The 23,230-nt window shown below is 44.1% G+C and overlaps 2 protein-coding genes across 5 annotated transcripts in view; one reads left to right on the forward strand and one right to left on the reverse strand.

Annotated features, from left to right (window-relative positions):
• Positions 1-23,230, reverse strand: part of mRpS17 (mitochondrial ribosomal protein S17) — a 199,011-nt gene that overhangs the window by 12,882 nt on the left and 162,899 nt on the right. The gene's annotated exons all lie outside the window — the stretch shown is intronic.
• tei (irregular chiasm C-roughest protein teiresias) overlaps positions 1-23,230 on the forward strand; it is a 314,069-nt gene that overhangs the window by 1,198 nt on the left and 289,641 nt on the right. Inside the window, exon 2 of the mRNA XM_069118895.1 lies at positions 1,560-2,092. Within this exon, the coding sequence (XP_068974996.1) occupies positions 1,999-2,092 (94 nt within the window). The 5' untranslated portion in view covers positions 1,560-1,998. The remainder of the gene's footprint in view (positions 1-1,559; positions 2,093-23,230) is intronic.

The raw sequence follows: 23,230 nt of genomic DNA on the forward strand, positions 1-23,230 counted from the left end.
GACGGAAATCGAACAATTCGAGCGGTAGACGCGGTACACGAGGGTGTAAACCATCGGTACAAAGCGAATGCACGATGCATATGCACAAGGGATTTTGTGTTGCCAGCTTGCGGACCGATGATTAGAGCTGGGAATAAACCGATAGCAAGATATATGGCTTCCGCAAATGTGTTTCGCGAACTACTTTCCTTAGTTCGTTCTGTGTACATTGTTCCCATTCGACGACACAAATCTTGTAACATTCCGCGCCAATGTCTTTTATTCGTTCCTCTTTTCCTCTCTCGTTTTTCATCTCGGTCTTTGAACCAGCGCGGCCATGATAAATTAAACCATGTCGATTTATTAATTCGAGAACGCACAACATGTTGTATAATTGGCGTATAAATAGACAGGTAACGCGGTGACAGTTCGTATTTCACCACTGTCAGCTGGCTCTTTAATTTCGTCGAGCTGAATCGACGCGTTCGAGAATGCGCGTTACCGGGAAATTTTTAATTAACAACCGACCCTTCGAATTTGCGCGACATATGCTCCAACATCGAATCAGCTAAAATACGAACGATTCACGGTTACGATCAATTTTAAAAGGTCATACGTTTTCACGAAGCACGCGGCTGATTTATGCCGTGCCCTAAATACGTGATTCGTTTGAATCGTTCGCGACGAACCGGTTGACTTCGTTTCACCAAGGCGACGATATCGTTTCTCTTCTTCGATCGCGCGTAAATCATCGTTCTCGAGAGAGTAAACGTTAAGTGACTCGCACGGCCCATTAAGTTCCTCCGTGGTTCGATATTATTTTCTGCTACGTACGTCGACAACATTGTCGTCTATCTATTTCCACGGGTAAAAAGTAGCTGAAATCGTGTTCGATATTCGACTATTAACGACCAACGATAAGTTTAAAATTCACGCGTTCGTTCCATGTAACTCTACCTCCGCGGAGATGTTCGGCGCTTTCGAAAAGTTCGTTCGAACGACAGGATCGAATCGCCAGACAGATCGTGTTAGCTGTCACGAATAAATTCGGCATCGGATGATCGAGCCGCTCTATCGTATCCAGAATCGTGCACCGGTTCTTCGATTTAAGTTACATCACCTACAACGGCGCTTTAGTGCCAAAGTTTAACAAGTCCGTTCCGTCGACGTTCCGCCTGAGGAGATTCAACCCGGGGCTCCTAAACTCCGATAATTGGCTGGGCACTATGCATTCAGTGAAATTGCATCGGCTGCTTTGATGGTCGTAAAGAATTCTCGTACAAAGAAACCCGAGCGACTTTTTTTATCCGTTCGAATTGAATCCATACTCGGTACTTAATTGCAAACAGACGACGAGGAAGTACAGAGATAGGGGCTGGCTCTTTGGAGTTCGGGCAGGAATTCTTCGGAGAATTCTTCGGAGAATTCTTCGGAGAATTCTTCGGAGAGGGCAGATGGAAAAAGGAAGAAGAGAGAGAGAGAGAGAGAGAGAAAGAGAGAGGAGTCGCGATTACTTAAGCAGAGTCACCGTGAATCGGTGTAAAATTATCTCATCTAGTTACGTGTATCGAATATTGCAGAGATCGCGGAACGACGATGGTGTCCGTGGCGAGTGGAGATCGGCTGCGTTTGGTCTTGAATTCGACGACGGGACACCGATGAAGCAGGAGGATCGTGCGACGAAGTGACGAATCGGTTAAACGTCCGAGTCGGTTTCGGTGTAAACAGGAGGCACGAGAGCTTCGCGAGTTACGATGCGCGTGAAAAGTTGACGACGCCATGTGACGCGAGTAAAACCTCTGGGATTCTGGTGCGACAGCATAGTTGCACTGATGCTGGATTGTACGACGTGGTCGTCGCTCGAGTGGTTCCTTTGCCACTGGATGACAGCCGGATGTTTGCCAAGTGACAGTGCTATCCTCGAGAGTTAAACTGGAAAAGGACCAGTCGTTTGTGATCGAGTCACGGTGCTTCGGTGAGGATTACTGCGAACGATAGAAAATCAGTAGTGATGCCGTGATGGGCTGCAGCTCGGGATCGTTCTTTCTGGCTACGCTCCTTGTGGGTGGATTACTCTACGTCGTCTTGTTTTGCGAAACGTCCCACGCAACCAGTGAGTAATTTAATGTAATTTAAATGATAATATGGTATACGATTAATTTTATCTAGACGCGAAATCGTATTCGTATTTCGTATTCGTTTAACGAGCAGTTAAGGGAATATGAGATTCGACGAGCGGCTTTATCGAGATTCGACAGACGCCATTCGACGTGCGTCGCGGGAACGGTTTTACGAGTTCTAAATTGATGTAGGTCAATATTTTCGTAACGCGAAAATACGTTCGCGGTGGATGAAATGATCGAAGGAAAAGACGAACTTGATAACAGGCTCTGGCACGGCAAAAGGCGAGGACTATCGGTTGACCATGGAGCCGACTTTATCTCGCCGCGTATTTTCAATGATAATACCGTTTATTGTTATAAAAACCATGCGTAACGCTTTCTTCGCTTTCAGACTAAACATCGTACCGACACGCTCCAAGCATTCGAGAAACTTTATTTTCTATGTAAGCTTCCTCTTGCCGAACTTGGAATCTCTTTTCAATCGGAACATCGATTGTTTCGCATAATATCTTGACTTCGCGGCTAAGCGTAAACACGCGACGACCGACCACGTTTAACGATACACAAAATGAAACTTCCAATTTCCTTTTATTTTTTCTTTTTATTCGATATTCCAGCAAAACACGTTTAATCGCGTCTAGAATATCAGTGGAACTTTTTCCCTCGTTGATCCCGATCGTTCCGAAACGACTTTTAAAGCGACAATAAAAACGCGCGCGCTCTGTTTATGATACTACTTGATCGTAGAAAATATAGGCTTCTAGGAAAATAGTAAAAGATATCGCGGCAAGGTAGAAGGATAAGGGTGGAAACGAACGCGGAAGAATAAGATGGTGGGAGAATGCGAGGACGCAACGAGACACAACGAAACGAAACGTGATGAAATGGCCTGTTTAGCTGGGATATACGCGACGCATCGTGAAAAGGCAGGAACGATACAACGGAATATAACCCCCTTCTCTTGTGCTGGCTTGTCGTATCCAGCCTGCACGAGGCTGGTGGACCGACAAGGGTAGAAGAGAGTGAGAGGGAGAGAGAGAGAGAGTAAGAGCAAAGAGGGCGTGAACGGGGTGCGGTGGTTTGGCTCAAAGGACGTTGAAGCCAGAATGGGATGCGGACGTTGTCACGGTGGGTGTGAGATGGCTGATATTCTCTTGTTTTCCTTTTCTCTTTCCTTCCCCCTCTTCGTTTTTCCTCCTTTTTTTTTGTCAAGGAGAATTCTCTCTCTATCCTTTTTTTCGTCTTCGCTTTAGTTTTTTTTGTCCGGTTCCACCGTGTAGACGACTAATGTTCCCTCAGCGCACTTGTCCTTGTTCATTTCGTCGACGTGGCGGACAGTCGGAGTAAACGCAGACGAATAGTATTATAATTATTCCCATGGTACCGAGTCGCCTTTGTAGCTTTTATCGCGAGCTCGCTATAATTTCAATATCGATGTAGTTATTCCCTACAATATTTCTAATTTATAGGATAGAAGAGCATCGTTTGAAACGATATCTTTCCTGTTTCCTGCCTGTTGATTCGTTATAAAAATTAATATTAATAATAACAAGTTCAACGTACAATTTATACCTGTCTTTTATATCTCACGCTTTTTCCTCTTTCGTTGCTCGAGCTTTACGAGGGAAATACGCGTGTCTTACGAGTCTGATCGTCTGTTTACACGTAGAAATATACTCGGAAAGATACCAGCCAACCGACAATTAAATTTCATTGTAAATAGAACGTTTCCCGGTATTATCAACGTGCGTCAAGTTTCTAGTTTTACGAACGTGTTCGTATCGTCTAAAACATCGATTCCGTTCTCTCCTTCGTTTCGCCTTTTGTTCATCCTATTTGCAGCAGCGCACGTTTGAGCAGACGCAAACGTTAAATGATGTCACAGTTATTTTCATAAAACGGAATGGCCACATTTACATCATTTTCTAGCGTGTTCTGTATTATTATTTCCAATGTCGCCCGACCACGGTGTGCCTCTGCGTTCTTGAAAAATGTTTGTGGACAGTTTCTTTTCACATCAGTCCTTTGCATTCTGTCTGAGCAACGCATCTCTTTCTCGTTCTTTTCTTGTTTCCCAACTTCCCCTCTAGAATTTCCTCTATCCTCCTCCACGAGCGTAATAACTATTCTTATTTGCCGGCGAATCTTGTTTGTTCTCTTTCTTCCTTTCTCTTCGTTCTTCTTTCTGCTGGCGTTCTTCCGCGCATATTCTCAGGATGTTGAATGGGTTTCTGAAGGGCACTCGAGTCCACGTTCGTCTAACTTTTTGGGTCAGTTTCGGCTATCACCGTTTGCTACAACAGATGCTTCAATAAAAGTTCTCAAGCCCCTTTTCTCGGTGTCGTTACCTGAACGCACCTGCGATCCCGTACTTCTTTTTTCTTTTTCCCTCGATCCATTGACTTTCCATGAGATTGATGATGCTTTACCTGGCGACTTTGTTCTGTAGTCCTTCTCTCTTTCTCTCTCTCTCTTTGTCTCTCTCTGTCTCTGTCTCTCTCTGTCTGTCTCTGTCCGCCCGGAGAAAATCGTTCCTTTTATCCGTGGAAATTCAAGAACGAAACGGAAGTAACGAGAGGTAAAACAGTTTTTCGAGCAAGCATTCGAGTAGGGAAAAATGAATCCGTTGGAAAACAATAACGATAACGGTACCGAGAGGCCCGCGTGTACCGATAATACATCACATCGGTCGCCCGATGAAAAATGGCTTCACGTAGAAACAATTTCCTGTAAAATATTATGGATCTAATAAACTCGAAGCTTTGTCCTCTCAATTTATCGGGGCTCCATCCGAGCTCGGACTGGTTCGATGGCGCGCGCGAGCAAACATTTTACACCGCTCTTGCGACGGATACAACGGCAGATTAATCAAATTGTGAACCTTTTTTTCCTCTCCTTGTTTCTTTCGCGAATGTAACGACCGAATCGGGTCCTGCGGTTGTCAGCCCTCGTCGAATTACGAAATTATCGACCGGCACATTTTGCCTTGCTCCCGTGTCTGGCTTGTTTCGTTTTATTGGCGTTTGCTCGTTTCAGCGTGAACACCGATATTACGCATTAGAGATTACGTGCTGCCATGCCTGCGAACTGGACTGTCGGCGCGTTCGTTTCGCAAAACCATCGGGCTGCATTCAATCGATACAACTGCGCTTCCATGGAATTATGAGCATCGCCCTGGCATCGGGCTTTTATTTGTTTTCAAGATTTATTTCGAAAATCCCGTCGCTTCGAGTGCATTATACGTACACGCGACGGCATTATGTTGCATCAATCGTATCGTCTGTTTCGCGCGGGTATCGCCGATTGTCAACGGAACTTCCGACTTCGGAAATGTATCACGCGCCTCGAGCATTCGGGTTTAATGAGATTCGACTAACGCGAAGAAATGCGACGAATCGATCGTTCGGATCAAACGAGGAGAAACGCGCGCTCTCGAACGTTGACAAATCTTTCTACGCATTTATTAACACGATCTTCTCGCACGATAATTTATCAGCTAATAACGTTAATAAATTCACGACTTACAGATTGTAGTTTATAGACTTTTTTCTTTTTTTTTTCATTCATCTTACAATTTTGCGTGGAGTACGATAATCGGACGATTTGTAACTTTAGATTATATTTCGTTTGATTTATTACTAATCTTGTTAAAAGAGAATCTACCAGCATCTGCAGGTAATTTCTGATTTGTAACTTGTACAATTTTTGTTCTCATCGCGTTAGTTCAGTCGCGCTAAAGTATTCAGTTCCACTCGATTCTCTTTGTTTTCGTTTTCGTCTCGACGATTTCGTGTCGCTTTAATGGAAGAGAGCGATTTAATTATCCGGACGCGTGTAACATTTGTAAGATCCATAAGTTAAATCCTGTCGACCTCGTAGCGCACTGATGCAGGCGAATGGAAAACAAAAAAGCTAATGCTTGTCATCCCGTTGAGATAATTAATATCCATTTGAGCCAATAAGCTGCAAGTCACTGCTGCAAGCTGCAAGTATGTAGGAACGCTCGATTCATCTTTCGCTTCTTCTCCCGGGCATTTCCACGCTGCAATCTCTGTTGCGTGTAACACACGCTTATACAGAATTTTCGTCTACGCAATCATTATGCAGACGCAATAAAGTACATTGAATGCTTTTCACGAAATTAATTACAATAGCTCAGTTAACGATGGAAACTCGCAGTACCGTGAAACGTATTGTGTCACGATGCACGATGAAGCCAAACGTGCTTAATTAGCATCTAGATTACGCATGTTGGTGTGTCAAACATTTTATTTTCCAGAATAATGACAGTTCTTCTAATTAATATATCTCTCGTTTATTTACTTTCACAAGAATAAAGCATATTTCGGACTACAACTATGGCAAGGTTGGAATTGGACAGAGTATTATCCCTCGCGTACCATTGAAATTCGCAGCGATAAATTTGATAAATTACGTCTTGTGCTCTCTATACATTCGATATTAAATTTCGCTTTGCAATTTCGTAATGACAAACTGTTAGAGCTTTAAAAGTGCGTCTATTGCCCCGGGCAAGCATTCGTGTAAACGCTGCTGAATCATTCGGATGTAAAGGCGTTAACGGTCAAGAATCGAACTCGCGCACACTTCGAAACACGAGTGTCACGCGTCGAATTTGTCGCTGGGTTCTCGCCACCCATCCTTTTAAATATCTTTGCGTCAGCGTTGGCAACAGTGGCATTCCCAGACTGCTTGCCATACCGATAAAAGCAGTGTATCTTGTGGATGCCAAGGAAAAGTGCCTTTAGACAGCCGAAGGAATCTACCTCGAGAAAAAAGTACGATAGGTATTCCGAACAGACGAGTCGATAAGACGCGTATTGCCGAAGATTTATCAATTCGTTTAGCGAATAAACGTTGAATCAGAAATCTTTGATTCGCGTGGAATGCGGAATCCAACGTTCTTACGTCGAGCTTCTGATCAAGGAGAAGGATCAAGGTTCGATGTTGCAGCTTATACCTTCCACGCGATTACCAGCGAATCAGGACGAATGCGAGCAGGAAGCTGCGTCTGTACTTGATGTTGACGATCCGTTCGATAAGACCAGTTTTAAAGGATTCGTCGACGAGAAGGAGGATTCTGCGGTGACGGTTTCTAATTTTTCCGCTTGTTACCGGATAGCTGTTATCGCGTTATTAATGACGTTTCCCGCCATCTTCGTATCAAACCCTAGTTTGAGCGTGAAGTTACAGCGAACGTCTTCATTGGAAACGACGGCTGATCCGATCATTTATTTTACGGGACGACTCATTTCTCGTACATTACACCTACCAAAGATTTATGTATTTTCGAGGATAGAACTGTACTATCTGCTTTATGACTCGGCAGATGAGCGAAATGGCTTCCCACCCTCGCGCTACCACCATCCTCATCCTCATCCTATGTACTCCCAAAGGAGTCCTTTCTGGCAACGACCGCTGTGCCGCTAAAGCATCGACAACTTTTAATGCTCCCTTTTGATTTCCTGTTCTCTCTGTGACGTTCCTTCGCTGTCACCGGCTTCGCCTTTCTTTTTTCCAGCCTGCCTTTTTTAATTGGTTTACGTAGTTGATCGTATCCGTGTCTCAACTATAGAGGGAGCATCCCGGCAGACGCTAGTAACAAAACGACGTTTAATTTGCCGAGATCTGTTCGCGAACATGGCGAATAATAATGCTTCCGTGTCTGATAATAGATCGTGTCCGCCGAGTATCGGAATTTTTCACTTCGGTTAAGACACAATTTCAGCGTAACGAACGTGCTATACGTTCGATGAGGAATTGATGGAATACGCTTCTGTCGTCCTAGTTAGTCGGGACGAGGTTTCGTGTTCGGCTCGTCATTTCTGCTGACACTCACAAACCTCGAGCACGGTTCGATTCGAGATGCAGTGATTGATGTAACGATCGTTTTATCTTCGTCTTTTTGTTGACGAACACGCCCGGCATTTCGAGGCTTCGACGAAGGCCCGGGGACGTGCAGCGGGCCTGACAAATCCCACGATAACTCCAGTACTAAACAACTAACTAGTAATACAGAGAAAGATATTTAGCCCTTTGTACGCGTTACAGCGAAATTAAACGATTAGCCTCGCTTCAACGTACGGGTCTCTAGATCGCGACGTTTCACGTAAACCGCAAAGATTTCATCGGAATTAACGTTACTTTGTAAAAATACGGGATAAAGATAGCGGCGGTACGAGATAGATTTAGGCGAAAGTACAAGATAAAGATCGATTGCGTGAAATTATCCCAACTAACAACGTTACGTACGCGGATCCGTCCCAAACGTTACGTGTTTGAAATCTACGGCAGAAATGGTTGATATCTGATGAAATGAACGATCGTATCCACGGTAATCCGACGCGTTCATGGAAACCGTGGAATCTTCCAGGGAACGTTTACAAAGACGCCTCTCAGCGGTAATTTTCGCAGAATACTCGATAAGATCCGACGAGAGCAGACAGAGGTACGCGCGCTAATAAAATAGCCACTTTTGATCCTTTGATCCGCGATTTCGATGGGTGCAAATTCCGGGCAGTTCTTAAACTGTGCGAAAATTCTTGCGACCGTTCGTTCGTCCCTAGTCTTTTATCTTGAATCTTTCATGAAGATGCAACGGTCCGCGAATGGTCGAACGGATACGTCGATGCGCATCCGGACCGTGATAAGCAAGTTCCTCTGTCATCCATATCGTGTCGGAGCTGCTACGTTCCGGTGCATCAAGATAGGAGTAAATATTGGATCGACGACGATCGTTTCCTTCGATCCTTTCCTCTCTGGGGCTTTACCATTCCCTCCCGTATTATGTACGATGAAACCGCATCGATCGACCTGCGCCACGTTCGAACGTGGGGGCATTATCTGACGGTAATGATGGCGCGTGCATGAATCGATGAAGAGACAAAAGAGGGAGACGAAGAACAGGCAGGAGAACGTAACCGGACAGAAACGGACCATCGCATTATCGTTGCATTCACGCTCGGACAAACCCGTTGAATCGTTATGGATAAGCTATTGATAGAAGAGAAAATGGTTAGTAACGTAGCGGCTCCCCTTCTCGCTTGTCTCTTTCTATCTTTCTTTCTCTGTCTTTGTCAGCACCCTCTCTGTTCCGATCCTAGCCAACGGAAATTCGTATATTTTGACGTCATCACCACGAACAACCCCGACTGGTCCATTTGTAAAATGCTACGCGCTAGAATATTTCGTCGGGAATGTTTCGGACGAAATCGAATCGGTAACAGCATTGCACCATTCCGTCGAAACGATTTAGCGTAGTCGGTTGAAAAGCTTCAGCCTCGATTTGTTTCGCCCAAGTCAAACACTCTGTTTTCCATTGGAAGGTTTAAAAACCGGCGTAATAAAACTCGCGCGTGCTTTCCTTTCTTTCTCTTCTTCCCGCCTTCTCTTTTTAGTTTTGTATTTTCCCGCTGTCTTTTCGTTTCCGTTTCTTCCTTTTCTTTCAGACGCGTCCCTATTAATATTCGCGATAACGTTCGAAATAACGTTCGCGTTATCCAGCGTTACATCGTGTCGGTCGTTTCACATTGCGCGCAACACGATCCCCTGTTAGCGAATATTTAAAGCCGATTTGACGACGACTCGCGTCGGACTTGTCCGTGTCTCCCGCTGCGAGGTTATCGTACGACAGAGACAAAAATACGTGTAGACGTAAAACCTGATTTACGTGCCGCATTTAGCGCAGGAACGCGTCGCGAATAACTTAGGGGAGAACTGTAAAACGACATCCGAAGAAACATTTCGTCGCGCGCGTGTCTTCGACCTCTCTATATCTTTGCGTTCTTTGAGTTCCGAGGTTCGAGATTCGTCGGAGAAGAGCGAGCAGATTGCCTTTTAAAAAGCTATCGCTCGAGCCGCATCGGGTGTGTCACGGTGCACCGATTGACCGGCTTTCGGGGTCGAGAATACGTCTAATGGACTGTTTCCGGTAATGCGATTGACTTTAATTACGACCCTCGAAGGAAAAAAAAGGAGCGACGCGCCTTGGGTAGTGCGGGCTATTAAGTTTAATGGCCGCGCTAGGGAGAGTACAACGAGACATTAAAAATAATTGGTTAGAAAAGCTGCGCTGTCTTCATGGAGCTCGACCTATCGCCATCAGGATGCGTCAACATGAAACAGGTGGGAATCGTATAGACTCGATGAACAAGCAGCCGGACATCGATCAAGCCGTAGCCTTCTCCACGGTTCAATTACGCGTTTCATTCGTCGTGATCATTTGCGTATTCATTCGTCGATCGAAGATCGTTTTTAATCTGACGCTCCACTCGTCGTTATTCGCCGGACACTCTGTGTACTCGTTATCGCGTTAACTCGTTATTGCGTCGAGCTCGTTGTTCCATCTGATCGTGAATTTTAACACGACCAGGGGCGAATCAATTTTGTATGAAAGTGCGCGACCGCGTACGAACGTGTACGCGCACTCGCGCGATCCACGATATAACTTTCACTCGATGTTCCGCGGCCGAGTATTTTCCTTGAGAGGAAAATAAACGCCGGGTCGCGGCGCATAGCGCGACACAATCGAGCTGCGAAACTGTAACGAATTTCCGGTGAAACGCGACGCATAATGCACCCGATACGATGACGTTTGCACAATCGTTTAAATAACACCCTCGGCTACATTTAGCGGCTACATACTTGACGATAAATAACATTTGTACTCGCTACCGATTCTCGACGGTCGGCCGTTCACATCGTTTATTTTTGATTAATTGGAAAGCTCGCGTCACCGTCACGTGTTGCCAAACACCCGAGTCGCGATACAATTTGCTCCGACACAGCTTCTGCTCTTTTTTTTCCTTCTCTGCATCCACAGTCTCCTCGATTGCTCTCCATCGTATGTCGCATCCGCGTTGCTTCAAAGTACTTTCTAAAACAGACAGATCTCTGCCATATGCCATTTCGTTGCCGAGCATTTAATACGATTTTTGTTTTGCAGCGGATTCTAACCGTACGAGCATCGATTCGTCGATCTTATCTCCGCACGGAGACAGAAGTACATAAAGCGTAATCGCGCAAGCATCTCGTCGTGACCGGTAATGCTCTGCGTGGTTTATTACATTAGACACCAGAGACTGTGAAGAGTCTCGGTTGATTCTAGTTCGAAGAGCCCAGGGGTTTCTGAATCGCAGATGTCCTGAACGTCCAAGGGTCCCAAGGGATCTTGGGGATGCGGGGAGTGCCGAGATCCTAGTGAGTTACGCGATCTCTGATATCGTCAGATTTGCGAGATGGTCTAGAGCCTTTAAGAGTCTTGGAATTGCAGAAATTCTCTCGAATTCCCTTACTTACGAACCTGTTAGACCTCTCGCGTCCCTGTGAGACTTTTAAAAAGTTCAAGCTCCATGTAGAGAGGTGTTCGAAGTAAAACTCTTATTAGCCATGAAAACCTATGTTCTTTTACGTAGAACCAATGTTTCGATGTTGTTTCGTATCGTTAATAGAAGAATCAAGCTTTTCTACTGCTTTAACGTTTTTCATTTTCCGAGCTAATACACGGTATCTATGTTACAATATCGAAACAACTTCGACGTTCTTTACCTTATATCTTGAATCAGCTACTTAATGGTAAAGCAATAAATAACGCTTCTCCAACATGGAACAGTTTTACCGGAGATGGAAAGCTTTCACTGACGTTTAGATCGGTACTCGCGTTCTTTAATTAGAATACGAACTACCTATAAATTCGGCATCGCCGTCGAAAAGGGGAACAGGGAACAATTTCACCCCAAATTACTCGTACGCGCGAGTGGATAGTCGCATTGGGAAAGGAATTTATTGGATTGCGGAAAACGGTCGATTCGTTCGTTTCGTCGCGAGAAGGTCTACAAAAGGGACAGACAGCCGGTACGATAGGGTTAGCGTTTGCCAGTTAAAGGTATTTATCCTAATTGTAATTGCAGACTTACGGTTCATTCACTTTCTCTCTCTCTCTCTCTCTCTCTCTCTCTCTCTTTCTCTCTCTCCTTCTTCGTGTTACTTTATAGATCTCTCCATCTACCTCTCGTATTTCCCTTTTCCGTTTGCAATTGCGAAACTGTTCTGTCGATTCTATCTCGTAAGGGAACCGATAGGGAAATAATGAAAGTTTAAGCATTCGGGAAGTTTCAGACGCGAATGGATCGTTCGTCGAAGACGTACTCGCGAGTGTAGCACCTCGAACGACAGATTGGATCGTGTCAGAAATAATTGCGTTATCATCGGTAAAAAGTTAATGGATATTCACGGTGAAGAGGTTTGTTTCGCGTCATCCGCGAGTACGGTATCAAAGAGACGCACGTTGACATAGTAACGGCATTTTGTCGTCACTGTAGTCTACTTGGTCGTAGTCGTCGCAGTTGCTCGTCGTAGTTGGTGTTGTGTTCGCGTCGCGTCGCCCGCGTAACCATGTCGCCAAACCGACTAATTTGCATTTAGAAAATGCCTGTCTCTCCCCTCGACATCCAACTACTAACGCTAATCTGATTTCTTCCCGTAAGCAGCAGTTTTTAACTGACGCTCGTCACGCCGTTGCCGCGTCCGTGGGAGCTTTCCGTTTCATCCGATTTCACGTCACGGGGACACGTTTGCAATTACACGGTTCGTTTATACGACGATCGTATCGCGTTAAACGCGACCGCCTTATACCGCAAGTTCCGCGCTACGCTTTTCAGTGTCACCCTGTGCGTATCCCGTTTCCGTTCCCTTCGACCGCGTACGAATTACTAGTCACGTAAATCCATCCACCTACGAGTTTCGCCTCGAGTGGATGGTAATCGCAGACCAAAACCCGAACGTTTCGTAACGGTGATAAATCGAGGGACGAGTATATCGTTGCGTGTCATTAATATGAATCGAATCGCAATCCCTTCGGCGTGAAAATTAATATCATCTTTGAAGATGGATAACTCGATTCATCGTAAATTCAAATTACCGACACGTTATACCGGCAGGGACTTTAACTGCCGCCATACCGGAAACCTGTTAATGCCGTCATTTTCATAATCGCCAAACGATAGCCGTAATCTTCCTTATTCATTCGTTTCTTCGCTTGGAGAATACATCGACGAAAGGATGAGAGAACGAATAAATGAATAAATGGAGAGCGTGACGCGGCTGAGACGAACGTAATGTTTCGTTCTGAAACCGGTCTCTAAGATAGCGGTTCGAATCAAGAAATTAATCAGAGCGGCGCGCTGTGTAGCAGCCGACGAGAGGAAGAAGTTGTGCCGCGCGAACAACAGCGTGCGGACGGACGAAGACGAGAATCGAGTCGTTTTGCATGTTCTTGTTATGCGCGTGCTGTATGAGTTATGGGAACTCTGTAGCGCCATTTCTGCTGCTAATGCAATTTTAATGTATGCTTGCGAATTAATGTTGGGGCAAGTAATGAAACTTGCCAACGTGTTTGAATATTTTTGTTTGAACGCGTCGTTGTTTATGAATTTTTCCTATTTGCACATTTTCTTCGAACTACACATTTTCCTTCGTTTCACATCCGAGAATTCGCTATTCCGCATCCACGGACGGATTACAATTGTTTCGTTAACCGTTGGTGGAAATCGAGTTGCGGCGCAAGCCGAAGCAAAATAGTTTTCCGTTTTAATTGATTTACCATTTTAAAACACTTTTGCGTGTCGAAGTAAGCGCACAATGCACGATTCGAGTTTCGTCTCGCAGGTATATATGTTTATTCGTTTAAGCAAAAGTTTGAAATTAATTCGTTGCGCGTTCATAGACCTGTACACGCCGTGTACCGTGTAAGTACTTGCATACGTAACTTGGGTAGAAGTCCAAACGAGGATACGTTTTTATCCGTGAAAATATTAATTAGAAACGTTTGTAAAGCCTGCGGCGAAATAGCTTATAGTTTTCGTCTATGCGCGTACTTCTTCGCCATTTTTGTTTCGCTGGTTTTAGAAATTGTTCCAGTAATTTGCAGGAGAGCAGAACAAACAAGTGGAAACTTTTCGTTTTGCGGACGCAATGGCGGGCAATATTGTCCCACGGAAATAGAGAATTCTCTCGTCGACCAAGTGATTTGTCGTAATTACGGATTTTCGCTTCCCCCTTTTTCCCAGCTTTTCGTTTCTTCTTTTTCTCTTGCTCTCCTATTTCCCCCGTAATACGGTCTCAACGCCCGGATGTAACTCGGGGTTAAAGAAAAAGCAATAAAACCGTCCCGATAACGGACTTATCGAAAAATAATAAGACATTTTCTGTAGGTTGGCCCCTCCGTTTGCCGATCGCACAGGACGTGCCCCATGAACTAGTACGGGCCACAAGCTCTATCCATTCTTTCGCACAATCATCGTGTTTAGTCTCTCGTATTACATCGTAAAACGCATAATTAGCCGAGCAACGTGCGCATATAGTGGATATTGTGAATTCGATATCACCGATATTGATTAAACAGTAATGTTACTTTAATATCAATTTGATATTATCCGGGCTTTCGATATTAATTTATTTTCACGTTACTTTGAATAATGCAGTTGATTCGACCTTTTCTACCAATGAAAATTAAAATGCACTCGCAAAGAAATTATTGTTCAACGTTTTTACACGAACAACGATCGTCGAATCGTTTATCCAATTTGTTAACGATACCTGAACCGTAAGATTATTTTTACGCGATTCGAACAGGATGCGATCCTTCGTTCGCGAAACGCGACAATCTCGTTAATTTTCTACTATATGTGCACGGTATATATCTGAATGCAACGAACGCTGTTCGTTCGGTTATCGCATCGCAAAGACGAGACGGTGAATTTTTTAAAAGACTAGCTACCTTTTGCCAGCGCTACGGTGGTTGCCTCTCTTATTTTCTCTCTGGAAAAGTCAACGCGCGTTACCTTACGGAAGATTCGATTCGAGTGTTATTAAAGCATTTCCAGCATCGCATTCGTGAAAGAATTACGAGGCACGGTAATAAGGACCGGCAGACTTCTAGGCCATGGTAATAACGTGCAAGAATTCTGTCTCGTGTCTTTCCTTCCGCTAGTGGTACTTAATTGGACTCGTTTCCGTCTTCTCAGAAATTAATTGAAATTTTCCCTGATACTTTCGTTCTGTGCTCCAACACGACGGAATACAAAAATCCGATGAAAAGTCCAACGGAATAATTCAGGAATTACGACCTTCCCGTTCTTTATCTTCCTATCAAATAAAATCGTTTGCTGTACAAGCGGACGCGGATATTAGATCTCAATCTAAACGTTTTGCTCGGTTGTCGTCCTTACTTTCCCATGAAAACACATATCCTTCAGCCATGAAAGTTTGTATCCGTCGAGCAATCGATATATTCGACTTTCTATAACGCGAGTTCGCGTTAATCAAATAGCGTGGCAAATAGAACGAAAGTTAAACGTAAGTACATAGAATTGTCGAAGTAGTTACGTAACACTCCGGTGACTTTTGAAATTCTGTTTGTTCGGAATAAGCGGCAGGAAAATTTGATTTGTACGAGCGGCAGGGTGAGAGGGAGGGAGGGGATTGCGAGACGGGACGGAGAATCTACGATAGTTTAGCAGGGTTGATTAGTTCATCAATCAACGACCGAGTGTTTACTCCTTCGGCGTCCGATCAATTACTGACTGATCCACAGCGTCGGGTCGTAGGGGACGAACGTCGCTCAACGTTGTTTCGTGCAACGACGGTGCTTCGTAATTTTGAAGCGTCATGAGGTCATTGATGGATCGTCTTCGCTAACTTTCTTTGTACGCTCCACTTCTGTCTTTCGCCGCTTCTATCTATCTATATCTAGAGTTAATCGTCCAAGTGCATCGCCTTAAGAAATTAGTTTGTCGCGAACATCGCTGGACGACGACGTTCTGTTTCTTTCCAAAGAAGGAGACTCTACTTGTTTTTTCTCTGACGGGACTAGGTAACGTCGTAGTCGGCAGCGAGTCTTCTCTCGCGAAATTAAATTGGTCATTTGTCATTTGTTCGTCGATCGCGACGGCGTTTATAGGACAGCGAGAGCAAACAAAAGGAAAACGTGTTCCTCGAAGGCATCCAAGTTTTTTCAATTCGCAATTATCGTGACTTTCGATGGAGCACGGAAGACAATGGCCGACGTAATTTCGTCGTCCACCGAAATCGGTAAGGAAGCCAGAAGAAATTCTTCCGATGGATAAAAACTCGTAGAAATCAAGGACCGATGATATCCGTTAGACTTGCTCGTCTGCCCGTGTTTTGTATTCTTCCAAGTTCTTTCGCGTTTCCATTATTCTAAGGCCAACGAGAAAGTTTCGACTTGCCACGGATAGAAGGGGTTTCGCTCGGGAAAACAAGAGGATAGAGAAGAAGCGAAATAAAAGAACAATGTCTTGGTTTAGATTCGTTTCCCTCCAACGGATATTTACTTTTACGAATTAAAATTAGAAATTGCAAAAAATACAGCGCAGCGTCTCTTTCGTTTCAACCATTTTCTTCAAACTTTTCCTATTTCTACCGCCTCGTTTTTTATAACCGTGCACCGGGACGAAATTTATATCAAAATTATTCCGGCTAATATCGAGATGACGAATTCCATGGCGTTAAACTCGCACGATTAATCATCGCGAGACACGTATTTATGCATACAAACGCGTTCAAGCCTCCGCGTTGCGGCGGCTCTAATTCGAAGTAATTAATTCTTCCGTTCCAAAAATTGTTTCACTTGGCCCGTGAATATACGAATACGTGGGAGATTCCCGTTATCTGGAGTGGCCGTTTCCCTCGGCGCTTTATCTACGTTCGAGAGATCCCGAGAGCGCGTCTCGTTTCTCGTCTCTCTCTCTCGTTGATGCTATTTTAACCCCGAGAACTTGGTATTTTCTCCTTCGTACGTAACTCCGATTCGGCAACCACAGGAAGGAAGAATCACGATTTGTATCTGTGGCCAAGCAATGGCATCGCGATTGGTCGGTCATGGTATCTCCATGACCGCCGAATAAATCTGTCTCGGAGTTCGAGTACCGATATAGTCGTCGAATTTCATCCGAAGGGTTGAACGTCTGTGTCGTCGTCGTATCACCTACATTTCTATATTCCTATCCCGCCAGGCGTCCTATCGTACTCTTTTCTTTCGTCGTTCTTTCATCGACATGATTTTCTTCTCGCACGATCGTTCGCGTTACGTTCTAAAGTCTGAATTACATATATCGCGACGCTTCTCTGGCGAACGCGGTTCATTCTTTTCACGGTAATTGCGCTTGTCGTGCAACTTCTTCCCTTGAGATTATATTTTTATGCAGCTTGGTTAAAATTTTGACACGTCCCGCGGCATTTGTTTCCTTCGCCGTTGAAACGAAGCTGCCGAGAAACGTGCGGCCGCTACGTGTAGAACATGCGCGCGATTACCTCGCACAACATACCAAATAGGACGGTACCTACGACGAAGATTTGGAAAAACTAGTCGAGTGGAGAAAATGTTTGTCGATACTTTTATTTTTATTCGCGTACAGTAATGTGCAAAAATCTTGACGGTCTACGTCGCTGTTTTTATCATGAAAAGTAAACATGTTTCTAGGAAATATTTCTAGCTACTGTTACGTGGAATATTTAGATACAACCTTCGTGCTATTTCTTGGTTTACAAACTTTTTAAAAATGCTGCAGCAAATAGAGCTTTGCTCCAAATTTGATAAAACACGCACGTCACCATTCTGAATAAACTAGCAGAGAAGACAGTAAAAAATGGGCGTCAATTTTTTTCCGAAATATTGAAAACCGAATATATTACATCATTATTCAACAGCGACGTTGAGAGAAATATTACTTGAAATATTAATTCGAATAAATAATCGAACATGTTTCGAGACGATTAATTTTCGCTTTAAATGTTTCTCCGGAAAAAATAACGACAAAGTTTAAGCAATATCAAGTATCCATAAGAATATCATAAAGGAAATATTTTCGCTCGATACATAAACGATCCAAAATCTAAGACTTTTGTACGGTACAGTACTTTATAAACCGCGCGATATTTTCGTTCGAGAATCTATCGAAGTATTAGCGTCGGCAAATTACATACTTTGAATTTTAAATTAATAAGTATGTCGTCGGTTGTGAACGCTTGGAAGGGAAAATATCCGGAATAGTGGCGGGTGGTAATGCAATTTAGAGACGGCACACAGTGACTTCTCGTGTTCGCGGTGAAACTTACTGCGATTTGATGCAAATCGAATCTACAAACCTCTCTCCTGTGTCTTCCAAATATCGCGCCTCTCTCACATAATAATTGTGCTCTTCGATCGCAAATTCCGCCGGGGCAATTGCACGAATAAACATTCTCCTTGAAATAATCAAGCAGATAGAATTACTAAATTGCGGCGCGGCTTGGTTCGGCGCGGACGAATCTACATAAACGAAACTGTTTTAAGTTGCTTTATCGAGTGTCGCTGAAATTTCACGAAAAGCAATTCAAAGGGGGATTTTATGTACGATATTTGAGTCATTCGCGCGATTTGTAAAACGTTATTTTAGCCAGAAAATAATCCGATATCGATACCCTTTTTTTTCAACAAATAGTTTAGATTTTTCGACGAATAAATTTACGTTGTTCAAATCACGTTTGCTGATATTTTATCGCGTTAAAGAGTTCGTATTAGAGAGAACTTTGTCACGACGCTTTATAACGTACTAAAATTTTATTCATTCGCGTAATTGAGTGCCCGATTTTGCTTGCAGAAGCACAGATGAATAATTATTAAATAGAAGTCGCTGTACCGTAATAATATTTTGAATACATTCCGGTGCTGAAATAATTTCGACCGTAATACGTTCTTTTACGAAGCGGCACTACCAGTATTAATCGTCCGATTGTTTGAATTATCCGCGCAATTTATTTCCCGCGTGCCCACACCCATTACGTACGTGTGTTTAATTTCAACACATTTCACGTTGTCGCGAAGCTTTTCACATTCAACTGTGAATTCTAACCCGCGTGCCTAAATTTCCGATACAATTCGATCGTCTTGATTGGAACGCTAATTAAATTGCGCTCTGTTCGATTCTATCGAGACTTTTCTACTCTTTACTCAGCGGTTACAACCCTTTAACGAATAAAAGTTAATTTTTTAACGTCCGTTCACGGCCGCTCGTATTCGTGCGCGGTGAATATCACCGACATACACGTTAATTGAACATGAAATTCGCAAGAACGTTCGAACCGCGAATGACCTTATCGAACGAAGACGTATCGTGTCTGAACGAGCATCGTATGAATATTCGACGCGCACGTGGAAATATCCGAAGAGGCTAGACGTGCTCAGTTAGACGCACGTCCGTTGTGGAACAAATGGCGAATGATATCTCGGTGTTCTATCGTCTCCTCCTTCTTCTTATTTTCAAAATACTTTATTTTGCGCAGCAGATTGTACCTATAGAAATAAATCCGCCCAGTTGAGCAGATAGTTGCTGCGATAACTCACGGCATCCTCCGCCCTGCCTCGGTAGTCGATCCCGCACGAAGCCGCGCGCGAATCCGCACCAACCCGCACCCTCTGTTGTCGACCCCTTCGCCGCCGATCTACCCCCGTCGAATCCCCGCCAATCCCTTGGTCCAGCGAGTGCCAGTGCCACCGCCGAGCTTATTCTCTACAGTTCAAACTCCTCTTCTATCCTCGGCCGTAGATGTCCGACCTTTCCAACCAACATACCATACTACCCTTCTCCTTTCTCTTTCTCTCTCTTTTTTCTCCACCCTTCCACTATTCTTCGCCTGTACGCGTTCACTTTTCTCGTTTCCCTCGCTATTTGCCAATATTTCTCTACTTTCTACTCCCCTTGCTCGACTCACCTCGATAGTACAGACAGATTTGTAAAATTGCTGATATTTTTCCTGGCGTTGCGTCCGAGATCGCGCCACCCTTTTGTTCCCTATACTCTTCGCATTTATTCGCGACGTCGCGTCGGGGAAAAATATCAAGCTCGATGTGTCAATCGTTCATGAAGGCGTTCCGTCTCCTCTACAAAAGGTCTGTTCGCCGATTTATGGATTTGTAGAGCGCGCAGCGATCATCCGGTTCATCCACGTCATCATGAACGTCTAGCTGTCTTACGCTCAGCAGTTTGCTGGTCGCGCGATGCGACCGTAATGCACGACACATAGGACTTGCTCTCGACGGCAGCACGAGACTGAGAGGCCGTCGTGTTGCTGCTTTCGGATATTCGATTCACTTTGACCGAGCGCGTCGTTGTCCCTCGAGGATACTTTCACGTAGTACGCGAATTTAAGATCTCTCGCTCGCAAGGGTCTGCGTACTTTCGACGAAATGCGTCCTCGAGACTCGATGGCGGGGGAGGCGCAGACTGAAACAAGATAGAGAGTGGTGGGTGGTAGGTGGGCGAGAACTCTCGGCCACGCGTTGTTTCCAATTCGAGATCTTTCGGCGTATTCCACGAAAATCGAGTTAACATTCTAATGACATGGAAGCCGTGACATTCATTTGCCGAGCAAATTGAAGCGGCGGAGAAAGCCTCGAACGTCGGGCACGTATTTCTCAAATTTCCTGGATTATATGGGAGGGGGATGTGCGTTTTGGTTTTCTTGCATGAAAAGCGCTTTGGGCCAAGATAGTATAGAGAACCTGAGGGGTTCTTCTCGTGCTCGTAGTCGCGTAGAGTGTCGAAGGCTGCTCTAGTACGACGAAAGTAGAGGGAGGTGAAACGAATGCAGAGAACTTTGAGAGGGTGAGAAGGAGATGATAGCAAACAGATATATATATATACACGCATATATAGATAGGCAGGTAGATAGATAGCTAGATAGCTAGATAGCTAGATAGCTAGATAGATAGATAGATAGATAGATAGATAGATAGATAGATAGATAGATAGATAGATAGAAAGAGAGAGAGAGAGAGAGAGACCGGGAGAGAGAGAGAGAGAGTGCAGTAGGGGAAGAGCGAGATGAATCTAAATTCAAATGAGAAGCGACGTACCAACATGCCAAAGCCAATCTCAGCCGATGTTATAGCCTTCCTTACCATCCTTCTCAGGGGCTGGTGACTCAGTGTGCTCTCGCTGCTACGTTCGACTCGGTATCAAGGTAGCGGTACGTCAACGTCAGAACATCCGGACAGGACTAACAGTCCTGATCCTCTTCCTGAGATCATAAGGACCACCATACCGAGCTGTCTAAAGCTTGGATGGAGATATTTGAATTCGCTGAGGTCGCATTCAATTGGACTGGGTGTCGCACACACACATACACACACACACGCACGCACGCACGCACACATGCACACACACACGCATAGTATATTGTATCGATGATTAAGGTGAGGACTGGTTAACGCTTTCGCTTCTCCTTTGATAGTGTTTGGTATGGTCGTAGATTGCATCACGGTACCGAATTTGAGTAAATATTAAATCGGGTGAAGACAGGAGGTCAATGTTTACGAAATCTCGTACAAAATGCATTAATGAAAATAGTGAAACATCGCTTCAAAGAATACGAGATACAACGTGTTTCGCGAATCACGAACAGCACGATATTTTTTATTTAAATGAAACAGTTTCGCTTGATTCTTTTCTGTGTATCAACTTCTAAACGTTTATTAGCATTTATGTAGAATGATATTGGCTAAATCTCGTCGCCTGTAAACGCTGTACGAGTATGAATGCATTCAATGACTGTCAGATGTACTCTATGGGTAATTTGTGCGATTTCTCGATGGTAATTATGCTTAAGCTGTTTGATTGTTGTTAATGTAGCATCGCAAATCTCTTTAGTAGTTTCGAAGAATCAGACGTAATTAAATCACGCGAACAAGGCAGTTAATCGATATCGTTAAATTTCGACACGATGCGGTGAGGAAATGTTTCGCGCACGGTCTGTACCGATCCGTTCTGGCGAAATAATTTAACAATCATAACACGTTGTTGCGGCGTTAAATGTTTCACATTTGCTAGGTAAAATACACGTTGCATTCGTGCATGCCATAATATTGTTTTCGAAAGCTCGATAAGTTCGAAGAGAAAATCTCTCGACTTTAACCGGAACGCGAGCTGTCTTTTATTCGCTGCTCTTTTACTTCTCTTATACGAACTTACATGGAAACGTATCGCGGGCTACTGCCCGTGTTTACAAAATATCTACATATAACGTTTGAATGCAATTTTCTGACTCGAAGGCGACCACAGTTTATTTAGAAAGAGTAAAAACGCAGGTTAAACTTGATCCGCCTCGGTTCGCGTTTCGTATTTCACGGAAGCGCAACGGGTTAGAGAGCTGAAGGGTTAACTGGAAAAATCTGTCAAGGGTATAATGCGCTGCACGCGTCGCAGAGATTTTTTTCCACTCGCACGAAGGAAAACGTGGAAATTCTTTTGAAGGAAAGATAGCTGGGCGGCTGCAGTTTTTCGCCAACACGGGACAGCTGTTATTCCCAGGTTCGTCCTCTTTAACGAAATCTGTACTTAAGTTTTCATCAAGCTGTGCATATTCTTTTCTAAACACGGAGCAAAGTGCAAGGCGACATTGCGCGACAAAGTCTTCTCGTACTTTTCCGCTTGGTTTTATAGTTGCGAACAGAGAACGAATTTTTCACAAATACGATTCGCATTTCGAATCAATTGAAGTCAATTAATTATACCGAGAAAGATTTATCGTATTACGGTTTATAGATACACGGAGAAGGACCAGAATCTTCCTCTCTTGTACCATCTTTAGACTGTCGTCTTTAATGGGTTACACCAATTATCTATTCGATAGCTTTGTGTACTCTGTCTTTGCTCTATTGTTGAACTTCAACCGAAGCACTTGGAAGTTGGAATAGACTCACGCTACAGGGACTATAGTTTATGATTTTGTTTCAATAGCTTTAACGTCAACAGAAGTAGAGCGTTCGATCGAACGATATGTGTTCTTCGGTCATCTTTTTGACAGCCGATTGCCTGACAAACGAGTATTAGCGATTCAATTTAATTAAAGGTCAATTCGATGCAGCAATCAACTCCGATGTTCCATTTCGTCGAATGAATTCGCTTCGGTCCGCAACGGGCATATAAAATCTTTTTCGGAGTTTCGGACTTCTTGATATTTCAAATATAGGACAACAAGCTTACATCGTTAATGAGGAATGTCATGGATCGATCGATCCATGAAACATAGATTTTCCACTCCTTTTCTGCTTG

This window comes from Bombus flavifrons, chromosome 8, assembly GCF_040668555.2.
Source record: "Bombus flavifrons isolate JBK064 chromosome 8, iyBomFlav1_principal, whole genome shotgun sequence".
In the NCBI taxonomy this organism is placed as follows: Eukaryota; Metazoa; Arthropoda; class Insecta; order Hymenoptera; family Apidae; genus Bombus; species Bombus flavifrons.